Consider the following 13,728-nt stretch of genomic DNA (forward strand, 5'->3'; position numbering starts at 1 on the left):
CCTCCGCTTAGGTTTATATACATGCCACAATCTGGGTGCGGCAAATTTGATACAACATGTCACGTTTGGTAGTCAGTGGCACTTGCCAAACATGACTGCAATACTGAATGAGACCGTGCCGATGCGGTATTGCAATGCAAAATTCCTCTTGCAATTTAAAAAACGGCAGCAACACCTCCTGAATGCCTGCGAACCAGTTATCAGTCGCGCTCTAGAAAGTGATCTGGGGCAGTAGAGCTTGTCACCCGTGTAAACGAGGCCTTAGAAGGACAGCAGAGAGGACCTGATTGAAAGAAGCATGAGCAATGTTGGAAGGACAGGATACAGAAGAGGATTCAGGGATATACGAGATGTAATAGGAGGACATTAGAGAGGATCTTAATAGAGACCCCTGTGCAAGGTTGGAAGGACAGCAGAAGATCCTGAGACACATGAACAGTATATGAAGAACAGTACAGGTTATTCTATAGACAGAGGCAGGAACAAGGTTTTAAAGACAGGATACCCCAGGGGATTCTGGGATACACTAGATTTTAATGAAGGGCAGTGTAGAGGACTCTGTGTGCAGACTGCATGAGCAAGGTTCTAAGGATAGGATACAGCAAATCATTCTGGGATATAGGCGATAAGAACGATAACAGAGAGAATCATATTAATAGAAGCATGAGCAAAGTTGGAAGGATAGGATACAGAAGAGGATTCTGGGACATATGAACTGTATATGAAGGACAGCACAGAGGATTCTGTGTACAGACACATGATCAAGGATTGAAGGACAGGCTTTAGCTGAGGATTCTGTGTACAGACACATGATCAAGGCATGAAGGACAGGCTTTAGCAGAGGATTCTGTGTACAGACACATGATCAAGGAATGAAGGACAGGCTTTAGCAGAGGATTCTCTGTACAGACACATGATCAAGGAATGATGGACAGGCTTTAGCAGAGGATTCTGTGTACAGACAGATGATCAAGGAATGATGGACAGGCTTTAGCAGAGGATTCTCTGTACAGACACATGATCAAGGCTTGAAGGACAGGCTTTAGCAGAGGATTCTGTGTACAGACACATGATCAAGGATTGAAGGACAGGCTTTAGCAGAGGATTCTGTGTACAGACACATGATCAAGGCTTGAAGGACGGGCTTTAGCAGAGGATTCTGTGTACGGACACATGATCAAGGCTTGAAGGACAGGATACAGCAGAGTTGTTTGTGATTAGAAACCACAGTAGTGCGCACATATCAAGGCTAAACAGCACCCAGGATAATACAAAAGTACAACAAAGCTGATAAAACTAGTACAACTTACAATGCGTTCCGTGCAACCTCCAAAACCAATGATTTTTCTCAGTTTCAGGATAGGGTCTGGAAGAAGCTTCTACAAAAGAAGTGAAAGTTACAATTTGCAAAACGTTTTATATAGGCCAAGATGGCAAGCTGCCTTCTAGTTTTACAGCCACAATGGTTATTATGCATGGAAGCGGTGGACTTCCAATACACCGAGCTCCTGTAGGTATGTGAATGAAGAGCTGTAAATGGCGACATGCAGCCCCTGATCCTTCTTACTAAACCCTACCATCTTAGGGCTGCTGCAAAATACCATACAGGAGGAACAGTGAACACACTGAGCTTACTGTCAGAGCAGCAGCCAACGTATGCTTTGCAGGAGAATTCTATTACAACATACCCTGTTTCCCCGAAAATAAGACCTACCCCAAAATTAAGACCTAGTACCATTTATGGAAATTGCTCAAATATAAGACCCACCCTGAAAATAAGACCTAGTTGTGACCATTCCCAGGACCGGTGGTGGCATAAGGGGGAACTTGAAGAGCTGCGGGAAGGATCACCGGTACCAGCGAAGCCAGCGCTAGAGGAAGCGAGGCGGCAACGCAGGGAGCAGAGCCGCATAAGCCGATGTTTCCTCTATAGTGCGCTTTGCTCATTCTGGTTACCAAATTGCTCTTGGAAACATATGGCACCCCTGATTACCCTGATCACCCTATTCCTAACTTTGCCATTTTGGATTATTTAATTTGGATTTGCATTAACTTTGGATTGTTATACATTAAAAAAAAAATAAGACCTACCCCGAAAATAAGACCCAGTGTGTTTTTTTGAGCCACAGTGGCTTATTTTCGGGGAAACACGGTACATATGTATTTATTTCTGCATCTACAGCAGCAGAACCCACCTTTGCCTCTGTTCCTGAAGATAAGGGTACAGGTCTACGAGATGACGTGCAGATCACCTGGATAATAGAAAAGAAGAACACTGTTACGCAATGTACCTGGAGTTTTAACTCAGGGAGCAGAGCCGCATAAGCCGATGTTTCCTCTATAGTGCGCTTTGCTCATTCTGGTTACCAAATTGCTCTTGGAAACATATGGCACCCCTGATTACCCTGATCACCCTATTCCTAACTTTGCCATTTTGGATTATTTAATTTGGATTTGCATTAACTTTGGATTGTTATACATTAAAAAAAAAATAAGACCTACCCCGAAAATAAGACCCAGTGTGTTTTTTTGAGCCACAGTGGCTTATTTTCGGGGAAACACGGTACATATGTATTTATTTCTGCATCTACAGCAGCAGAACCCACCTTTGCCTCTGTTCCTGAAGATAAGGGTACAGGTCTACGAGATGACGTGCAGATCACCTGGATAATAGAAAAGAAGAACACTGTTACGCAATGTACCTGGAGTTTTAAAATCTTGAAACTGAAGTTTAACCTGCTTTTATTTTGCTTTCCCTGCCCACCCCCCCCCCCCAACTCTGCCTCAATACTCCTCTCAAGAGCCCTCAGTCCTGATGGAAGCAGTAGGCCAGCTCTTGAGAGGAGTTCTGCAAATATCAAAATGCCTTGATGAGTGGATGTCAGTCTGGAGGACTGGCTGTTCCTAGGCAAGTTGTATTTGCATGCAGATCACCCTAGGTAACGCCCACATGTAACGCTGAGCCTGAAAGAAGTGGGCAAGGGACAGTCAGGCTGGGGAGGAAAGTGCTGGATGGTGCTAACTGTTCTTCAGCCAAGAAATTAGGCGGGTTCTATCTGACGTGTTGCAGCTTCAAATGCACATTGTGAGGAGCTCACAGCGTGCAGTGAAAGCAGAGGAAGCAATTTCAGTCCAGGAGAGGAGCCTTTACACTGTGCAAGACTGAAGGGAAGGCTGGAGTTCAACTTTATTGCCCCCCAGTGCAATCATTCCATGGCCAAGGCGTTAAGAATTTAAATATTTGAGGATCTCAGTCACTCCTCCATCACAGGAGCTCAGTATATGGAGTGCAACTCACTTGCTCAGAGTCAGCGTTGGGTCTGAGGATGGAGAGGGTGCTGCCCTTGTGTGCGTAAACATGGATTCCTCCATCGTCCTCCTCTGTGGATGTACTGTCCGAGTCCTGGTCCTTCGCACTCTTCCCTCGTACAGATAGGTAATGCTCCGGGATTGAGTCTACACGCAGAGGATTACCCCGTGGAAGCTGAAGAGAGGACATTGGAGGTGAGTGGATACAAGGACTATAGACAGACAAGATGGAACCAGAGGCTCTGCTCACCGGTCTGGGGGTGGTGATCTGCTGGATGAGGGACACTCTGTCTTGCACCGGTTTACTGATGGTGACAGAACGTGGGTTTTCGCGGACAGGACTGCGGGGCAGGGGGGCACCTGGGGTTACAGCAAACAAAAGGTCAGAACAACAGTCATGACAAAGATTTTGGAGCCAGAAAATGCATTGGCTTTCATAAAATAGCAAAAAAAAGCTGCATCTCACCAGGGGCTGTGGGAACAGTCTGTCCTTTCTGAATGGAGTCATAGGGCAGTTTAGAGCCATCTGAGGGAAACCTAGAGAAAAACAAACAAAGAGTTAAGACTCTTACGATACATTTACCTTATTCCACCTACGTCCACAATGACTATAGTGAGAGTACAAAGGCACAAAGGGAATATTTCTTTCTCTCTGTGTTCTGGACTCATCCTGGAGCGGCCCCATTGGCTGTTATGAACCAGTCATGGCCTTAAAAATGTCTAAGGTGACAATATTGCAATTGTGAATCTGGGTTGGTCATTAGATCGGCCGTTCTCGACTAAGGTTCCTCCAGATCCTAGGCGTTCTTTAAGCTGTGGCTGATTGACCTCCCAATTCATGCCTGCATAGTTCCAGGTCCAACGTCAATTGGCAGAACCAGCATCGTGACACCACTCTTCTTTAAAGTGCTCTGTAAGGGTGGTATTATGATCACCACTGTAAGAAAGGGGGGCATTCTTCCTACTGATCACCTATGTAAGAGGCATGCTTCCCACTGACCTCTGATGAATTTAGCAAGGTATTTCAAGGGTTCCATAGGGATAAAAATGCTGAGAAAGGCTGCTTTAGACCAATTCCTGTGTCCCTGTGGAGCCCCTGAGAGTCTAAGCCAAGCTGTCATAGGCATACGCAGCCTATTGCATTAGGATGTGCACACAAAAGTACAAACACACACGCGTATATACACAGCCACGCTCCCTCGTGGCTTCCCAGGCCCCGAGGAATGTAAGTGGCAAGTGCTGCTGCGTTCTATATCACTGAGCCGGTCACAGAGAGATCTTTGTGATCTCTCCACTGGCTCCGTGACTAAAAACATGGGTCCTTGTTGCAGTTTCGGTGTTGCACTTAAGTTGATTAGGGTGTGCTCAGGCACACCCGACACACCCGGTGCGCACGACTATGCAAGCCATACAAAGGGCCTTGGCCTGAAGAGGGCATTGTGCCTAGGCCCCTCTGCAACCAAGTCCCCCCATTATAATCCAGCTGTGAAATTATTTAGTTTCATGGAGGTTGGGTTTAATTTAGACACATTCTAGGCCAGAACAAGTTCACTTTAAATAACTAAATGATCAATTACCATCAAAATTCAGACAGACATTCTCTTTGTTAGCCTATGGCAGCTGGAGGATGTAGGCGAGTAAGACATATAATTGGTCATGTGACCTTTCTTCAACTGAATCAAAGGGACTCAAGTGTGCCAAGGAGAAACTTTCTAGCTGTCCGTAGACAACCAAACCGCTTCCAATTATTATTATTAATATTATACAGGATTTATATAGCGCCAATAGTTTGCACAGCGCTTTACAATATAAGGAAGACATTACAGTCACAATACAATTTAAGACAAGATGGTAAGGAGGGCCCTGCCCCTGAGGGCTTACAATCTAAAAGGGAGGGGCAATTCCAATGATCATGTCTGCCTTATAACACTAAAAAAAATGAAACAAGGACTCGGATTGTTTAAAATCCAACATGTCATAAGGTTGACTCTGACTGGTTATTGTGAAACAACCTTGAGTTGAGCCACAGTGAAGTCCTCACCGTATGAAGTCATACAAGTCATGCCATTTCTCTCCTTTGGGTACTGGAAAGGCCATCTCACGAGGCATCGCAGCGACACCTTGTGGTAGAGGTTTAGAATGCCGTGATTCCATGAAAGACAGCTCTGAAACAACAATGTAAGAAATGCTTAGCCACCAGAAACTGCCCTATAAGGGCTGGAAATAATTCTCCAATCATATTATGGGGTTTAAATAACATTCTTGACTATTGAGCTTTTTCAGGAAGGCGGAGCAATGATGATAAGCAGTGCAGAATAGGCAATAACAACCAATCAGCATCAGCGAGTCTCCTACATCTTATACAATGTCACTGTTTGCAATGCCTTATGAAATCAGCCGGAAGGCTTGGTATGCCCTGGGGACCTTACCGGGCTGGAAGACGAGGTCACTTGTCATCAGATTCTTCACCAGCAGACTTGAGCACAGTTTGATGCTCCTCAGGTGACTGTACCTGCGGCTCAGATACATAGACAGGATGTACTGGAGGTCCAGCAAGAGGCAGGTCCAGCGGGAGCCCGAGGGGGCCGGACCCACCAAGCCTGGTAAAAGCAAACAGTCAGGTAACTACATGCAGCTTTTATATTAAAATAATACGTTTGGGCATGGAAGAGAGATATTTATTCGCACTGAATGATCGTACATGCAACTAAAGACACCGCCATTGATGCTTTATTCCATGCATTAAGATGGCTGCTATTTGACCCCTGGCTCTGTGCAAACATTTAAAACAAAAAGAGAGCCAATTGGAAGGCTTGGGGATGGGATAAGGACTTTCAATAGAAAACATGTCTGCCTGGGGACCAAAAACAGAACTACAAAATTGCTTGCGCAACACTGCGCACGTACATCCCTTCCTAATTACTCCTGTTACCCTACATTATGTATACATTACATCAAGAGGTGAACAGACTGCATGGCATGGGGAATCTTCACTACGGAACATCCCTATTGTTAGTTCTCTCACACATACTCACCATTCCGTGCTGCCTGCATAGTGCTGTCATAGATGGATCCCTTTATAGCACTGCACACAAACGGAAACTGCAGCCACGTAGCTGTGGATTTGAATTCCTTGAAAAGGTTGGAGAAGGAGATCCGGATGGTCTGGCCATCCTGAGAGACAAAACACAATGATCACAAGTGATCAGATATAGGACTGTAACGACTTTAGCAAATTCAGACTATTTAAAATTAAAAAATGGCTGCCTGGGGACCAAAACAGAATTACAAAATTACCTGTGTAGTTTACTATATACATACAGACATGAATACCTTCCTACTCACCCCCATTTCCCAAAAAGGTTAAAGGGCATATTTATGAAGCAGTGACTGTGACATTCACTGCTGGTAAATAAAACCATGTGATTTAAAACACATGCTGTGAGTGCCTAGTGAATGGCACATTCACATCTTCATAAATATACACCTGGGGTTTATGGGGTACATCAGTGGACAGTGTGAAGAATGCCTATTACATTGGTAGTCAGTGTAAAGAATGGCACTTTCATTGGCGGTCAGGCGGAAAAATGTTCTACATTGGTGACCAGTGGGCAGAATGCTTCTTACATTTATAGTCATTGGGAAGAATGTTCCTTACATTGGTGGTCAGGGGGAAGAATGCCCCTTACATTGGTGGTCAGTGGAAGAATACCCCTTACATTGGTGGCCAGGGGGAAGAATGCCCCTTACATTGGGGGTCAGTGGGAAGAATGCTCCTTACATTGGTGATCAGGGGGAAGAATACTCCTTACATTGGTGGCCAGGGGGAAGAATGCCCCTTACATTGGGGGTCAGTGGGAAGAATGCTCCTTACATTGGTGATCAGGGGGAAGAATACTCCTTACATTGGTGGCCAGGGGGAAGAATGCCCCTTACATTGGGGGTCAGTGGGAAGAATGCTCCTTACATTGGTGATCAGGGGGAAGAATACTCCTTACATTGGTGGCCAGGGGGAAGAATGCCCCTTACATTGGGGGTCAGTGGGAAGAATGCTCCTTACATTGGTGATCAGGGGGAAGAATACTCCTTACATTGGTGGCCAGGGGGAAGAATGCCCCTTACATTGGGGGTCAGTGGGAAGAATGCTCCTTACATTGGTGATCAGGGGGAAGAATACTCCTTACATTGGTGGCCAGGGGGAAGAATGCCCCTTACATTGGGGGTCAGTGGGAAGAATGCTCCTTACATTGGTGATCAGGGGGAAGAATACTCCTTACATTGGTGGCCAGGGGGAAGAATGCCCCTTACATTGGGGGTCAGTGGGAAGAATGCTCCTTACATTGGTGGTCAGGGGGAAGAATAACCCTTACATTGGTGGTCAGGGGGAAGAATGCTCCTTACATTGGTGGTCAGGGGGAAGAATACTCCTTTACAGTGGTGCTCACAATGTCACCCTTACCGACAGCTATAAAGATAATCGGTGTCATGCAGCTGGATCTGCCAAGTGGAACTGGACCCGTAACTATACAGGCACCATCAGACTGCAGGTCAATAAGCCACAGGTCAAGCAAGCCCTAGCAGCCCCTGGGGGAACCGCCGGATTCCACAGTAACCCAATGAGGCTGTACATTGTACAGTTCTGTCCAGCTCCAGAGGTGCGGGGTCTTGCTGGTACCTTGCAACCCTGTGGCTTTCTTGTAGGAGGGGCTATTAACCCGTATGGAAAAATGTATTTTTTCAAAACGACTCAACCACTCCCACTCTCAGATGATTACAACATAAAAGCTAATCATTCTGTAGTCCAAAAACAAGGAAGACTGCTTGATATAACAAAGGAAGTGTGCAGAGGACAAAAGGACAGTAGGGCTGCAACAACTAATCGACATAATCGATTATTGAAAAAGTTGTCAACTTTTCCAATCATTGATTAATCGGCTTCCGATTGGTTGGCCCTGTTCACGGCTCCACACACACTGCGCGCCCCTACCTCACAGGACAGCTCTGAACGTCTGGCAGGATCAAAACTCTTTCAATGGTACATTTAACAAACCAAAATCTAGCAAATAAAAGATAATTGTCGAGGATAACATGCACTTCAACACAGCATTCTTTGTGAGGTTTTTTTTCTTTTCTTATAAATCCTGGCAAATTATATTGGTCTAAGAGGCCCATGTGAGAAATCTATTCCAGCGGTTACTGAAACATGTCACACAGCTGCTCTATAATATCATCTGACAAGCGTGGCAGTGCTTCACAGGTCGGGTCTTACCTCCGCGCTCACATCCACATGCACCACAAAGTGTTTTCCTGGTATGGGTCTGAAGAGCACATACAGGTAGCGCCCGGTCAGGCCCAGGCTCTGGGAACTGGTTTTGGGGAGCAGGATGTAGTTCCCGGCAGGGATTGAGCCTCGGATCTTGTACACTGTACACTTCAGATTTTTATCCTGCAAATAAAAACAGAACAAACATAAAAAAATTTGCATCATACAGAAGAGAAAATCAATCATTCTGCCAAACATGTGAAGGACACGGATCCCTACAAAGGTCCAGTCCACTGAACTTGTAAACTCTGAACATGTAAAAAATTAACCATTGCAGTGGCTCTTACCCCACACTGCAAGGGTTAAGAGCTTGTTTTGGTCTAGCGTATAAAATAAGGAAGATATACCCACCTGACCCTCGGTCCTGCTGTAGTGACCGCTCAACTCTCTCCCATGTGGTAACGTCTAAAACACTATTAGACCTGATGACATCACAGGTCCTTAGACTGCTGGAGTCTGGGGGAGAAGAGGCATTGGGGACACATCTAGCAGCCAGGTGGGACCAAAATGAGCACTTAAAGGAGAACTATGAGGTGAGTGATTTCCATTCATTATCGTAGTTAGAGCCGACCGGTGACAAAGAAGCTGTCACAGGTCGGCTCTATCGATCAGGAAGTGAGCAGAAACATGCAGCCGATCGTCTCCCTGCAGTGAGTGGCGACTGTCAGTCACCGCTCCTCGCAGAGATTCCCCCCCCCCTGCAGCATTGATCTGATCATTGATCAGCTGGGTGGATCTCGACAGTATTGTCGGGATTCGTCCCGGCTGCGGCGCTCTTAGTATATCGCGGGCAATAGCCGGTGATATACTGAGCTTTGGGTCGCGGGAAGAGGTTAGTATATGTCCTCCCGCGACCCTAAAGACACCTATGGGGAAAAACGCTTGCCTAATAGTTCTCTTTTAACCCTTGCAGTGCATGGGGTAGCACCACTGCAAGGGTTTTTTTTCATGTGCCTGGAGTTCTTCTTTAATAAATGCACCGACATTAATAAGATAAAAAATGTGTATAGCACTGAAGTCTGCAGAGTATTGCAACCATGATCAGTGTCACTGGGGCTTTGCTCAGGCTTCTGCATTGTTTACATCCCAGCCCCAGGTCTGTACGGCAGTACAGACCTTCTGCTATGGGGTTGAAAGAAGTAAACAAACCAGAAGTGGGGTGATGTCAAGGCACCTATGCCGGTGTGATCTCAGGGTCCCTCTGCTGTGGTGGCAGATAGGGCCTTTAGTCATTTTATTCACAGATCCTTGTGGATGGAGTGGATGACACGGCTGTGTGGGCAGAGCTACTCACAGCAATGCTAAATTCAATTAGATAGCCAGTGTACCCAAGTCATATTTCAGTGATAGATGGATTGTGGTGGCCTGAGCCAGCCCCCGGCTTCTTATATGTCCTGGATACTCCGGTGAGACCTCCCTGCCAAAATTCCCGGCTCTGTTCCTGTCCACCTGGACATTTTGGGTCTTCCCGCTCAGATTTTAGGCATACAGTGGCTGAGCTAGAACACATAGAGAAATATTACCATGATGCTGGTGACATCCCCTTCCTTGGTGGATCGTTTCCATTCTTCCAGGCGCACATGCTTGAAGACGTTTACAAATGGATGCTGCCAGACTGGGAGGACAGGAGACAAGAGAGGGGTGTGAATATATAGTCATATACAGGACACATCTCCAATTACACCCAACTGTTATCCATACACCCAGCGCAGAACCCCCCCTGTTATCCATACACCCAGCGCAGAACCCCCCCTGTTATCCATACACCCAGCGCAGAACCCCCCCTGTTATCCATACACCCAGCGCAGAACCCCCCCTGTTATCCATACACCCAGCGCAGAACCCCCCCTGTTATCCATACACCCAGCGCAGAACCCCCCCTGTTATCCATACACCCAGCGCAGAACCCCCCCTGTTATCCATACACCCAGCGCAGAACCCCCCCTGTTATCCATACACCCAGCGCAGAACCCCCCCTGTTATCCATACACCCAGCGCAGAACCCCCCCTGTTATCCATACACCCAGCGCAGAACCCCCCCTGTTATCCATACACCCAGCGCAGAACCCCCCCTGTTATCCATACACCCAGCGCAGAACCCCCCCTGTTATCCATACACCCAGCGCAGAACCCCCCCTGTTATCCATACACCCAGCGCAGAACCCCCCCTGTTATCCATACACCCAGCGCAGAACCCCCCCTGTTATCCATACACCCAGCGCAGAACCCCCCCTGTTATCCATACACCCAGCGCAGAACCCCCCCTGTTATCCATACACCCAGCGCAGAACCCCCCCTGTTATCCATACACCCAGCGCAGAACCCCCCCTGTTATCCATACACCCAGCGCAGAACCCCCCCTGTTATCCATACACCCAGCGCAGAACCCCCCCTGTTATCCATACACCCAGCGCAGAACCCCCCCTGTTATCCATACACCCAGCGCAGAACCCCCCCTGTTATCCATACACCCAGCGCAGAACCCCCCCTGTTATCCATACACCCAGCGCAGAACCCCCCCTGTTATCCATACACCCAGCGCAGAACCCCCCCTGTTATCCATACACCCAGCGCAGAACCCCCCCTGTTATCCATACACCCAGCGCAGAACCCCCCCTGTTATCCATACACCCAGCGCAGAACCCCCCCTGTTATCCATACACCCAGCGCAGAACCCCCCCTGTTATCCATACACCCAGCGCAGAACCCCCCCTGTTATCCATACACCCAGCGCAGAACCCCCCCTGTTATCCATACACCCAGCGCAGAACCCCCCCTGTTATCCATACACCCAGCGCAGAACCCCCCCTGTTATCCATACACCCAGCGCAGAACCCCCCCTGTTATCCATACACCCAGCGCAGAACCCCCCCTGTTATCCATACACCCAGCGCAGAACCCCCCCTGTTATCCATACACCCAGCGCAGAACCCCCCCTGTTATCCATACACCCAGCGCAGAACCCCCCCTGTTATCCATACACCCAGCGCAGAACCCCCCCTGTTATCCATACACCCAGCGCAGAACCCCCCCTGTTATCCATACACCCAGCGCAGAACCCCCCCTGTTATCCATACACCCAGCGCAGAACCCCCCCTGTTATCCATACACCCAGCGCAGAACCCCCCCTGTTATCCATACACCCAGCGCAGAACCCCCCCTGTTATCCATACACCCAGCGCAGAACCCCCCCTGTTATCCATACACCCAGCGCAGAACCCCCCCTGTTATCCATACACCCAGCGCAGAACCCCCCCTGTTATCCATACACCCAGCGCAGAACCCCCCCTGTTATCCATACACCCAGCGCAGAACCCCCCCTGTTATCCATACACCCAGCGCAGAACCCCCCCTGTTATCCATACACCCAGCGCAGAACCCCCCCTGTTATCCATACACCCATCACTGATCCCCCCTGTTATCCATACACCCAGCATTGACCTTATAGTAGGATATAGCCGAACCCTGTTACAGACAGTGCAGCCAAATTGCACAGTACTAGTGGGGGGGCCCGCATGTCATTGTCTCTATGGGGGGCACACACAGTAAACAGCTCCTCACCTCCAGCCATCTCTGCGGTCTGCAGCTCAAGCCTCCCGCCTGTGCAGCCGCCTCTCCGCCCGTGACGTCAATTCTTCTCACTATCAGGCGCGTGCTGATGACCTCACCGACGCTAAGACCCAGTAACCAGGCAACGGAGTGGATCCGTTTCCTAACCCCGCCCGCGTTCGTTCTACTGGCTGATCAATGCTGACCCCACCCACGGGGCAGAACCCTGAGCGAATACTATATATAAAGCCCACTACAACGGGCCGGTGTGTTAGGGGGGATCGGTCAGGAGCAATGGACTGTTACCAGGTCGGAGAGTTATAAGTACAGATCTCGGCCTACTGGGGAGTCCGGGTGAATCTTAAAGTTTAATATTTGGAGAATTATTATTACAAAAATAAGACTTCGTCTGGAATGTATCATATAGGGGTACCAGTCCCCATGTGTTATTAATCACATGGGGATGCTGATTCTTGTGTTATTAATTATACAGGGGTGTGGATATACTGATTCCCATGTGTTATCAATCACATAGGAGAGTGAGGGTATGCTGATTCACGTGTTATCAATTATAGAGGGGTACAGGGATGCATGGATGACAATCTCCTTATGTTATAAACCATGGGGGTGCAGGGATGCCAATTTACATGTTATCAAATATGTAGTGGTGCAGGGATGACCATTCTCATGTGTTATCAATCATATAGGGGTGCCAATTACTATGTGTTATCAATCATATAGGGGTGCAGGGATGACCATTCCCATGTGTTATTCATGAGGATTCTAGCAACACTGCTGGCAGACACCTGGAACCCCCTTACTGTATGTATTAAGGACATATTGGGACTGCACTAAGGGGGATACAGGATGAGATGTGAATGTGTCTGCAAAGGTGAGGATGTCTACAGACATATTTGTAGAATATATGTAAAAGTTCCTCTCAGATGTGAATTCGCTTTTTATTTTATTCTAACAGATTTTATAACAAAAGCATCACAAGACAAGTAGGAGGAACAGACAGATTATGTACAACGCTACTCTATATGCATGCACTCTATAAATAATAACAGCACAAACAAGTGCAGTTTTATTGTATTTATTGCTCATCAGAACATTTGCTTTATAAAACCGCAGACATCTGTTAGAAATGTGTCTGCATTGCCCATAGCAACCCACAATCCCCTTGCTTTATTTTCCAGCCCGTACCAGTCTCTATAAGCAACAAAAACGCTTTCAAGGGTGTATTTGTAAAACAATCACAGAGCCATAGTCCTGGTTCAGGTCAAATGTAATTCATTCATCAGATTAAAGCGGGACAATACCTCATTATGGCCACTGGAACCCTCAGTCTTGCCCCCAATGTGAAGTCTTCGTTGTACAAATCTCTGTAATGTAACTCAGTTGCAGGATCCAATAGCTAGACTTCCCTGTGTGGTGATCGGAGCTGAGACCTCGGGTAAGGGGATGGGGTCGACTGAACTCATCAGCATCTTCTCCAGAACTGAATTATTCATTTTTGCCACCAGACACATGAAAAGGGTTTCCTG

General features: G+C 47.5%; 1 protein-coding gene across 1 annotated transcript in view; it reads right to left on the reverse strand.

Annotated features, from left to right (window-relative positions):
- Window positions 1–12,239, reverse strand: part of WDR90 (WD repeat domain 90) — a 35,645-nt gene extending 23,406 nt beyond the window's left edge. Inside the window, exons 1-11 of the mRNA XM_018571389.1 lie at window positions 12,194–12,239; window positions 10,156–10,247; window positions 8,579–8,755; window positions 6,345–6,483; window positions 5,739–5,909; window positions 5,351–5,474; window positions 3,776–3,846; window positions 3,560–3,669; window positions 3,299–3,484; window positions 2,607–2,663; window positions 1,311–1,379 (exon numbers count right to left, since the gene is read on the reverse strand). Of these exons, the coding sequence (XP_018426891.1) occupies window positions 1,311–1,379; window positions 2,607–2,663; window positions 3,299–3,484; window positions 3,560–3,669; window positions 3,776–3,846; window positions 5,351–5,474; window positions 5,739–5,909; window positions 6,345–6,483; window positions 8,579–8,755; window positions 10,156–10,247; window positions 12,194–12,203 (1,206 nt within the window). The 5' untranslated portion in view covers window positions 12,204–12,239. The remainder of the gene's footprint in view (window positions 1–1,310; window positions 1,380–2,606; window positions 2,664–3,298; window positions 3,485–3,559; window positions 3,670–3,775; window positions 3,847–5,350; window positions 5,475–5,738; window positions 5,910–6,344; window positions 6,484–8,578; window positions 8,756–10,155; window positions 10,248–12,193) is intronic.
- Between the last annotated feature and the right edge of the window lie 1,489 nt (window positions 12,240–13,728).

The sequence above is a fragment of the Nanorana parkeri genome, unplaced genomic scaffold (assembly GCF_000935625.1).
Source record: "Nanorana parkeri isolate BGI_ZX_2015 unplaced genomic scaffold, ASM93562v1 scaffold1748, whole genome shotgun sequence".
NCBI lineage: Eukaryota > Metazoa > Chordata > Amphibia > Anura > Dicroglossidae > Nanorana > Nanorana parkeri.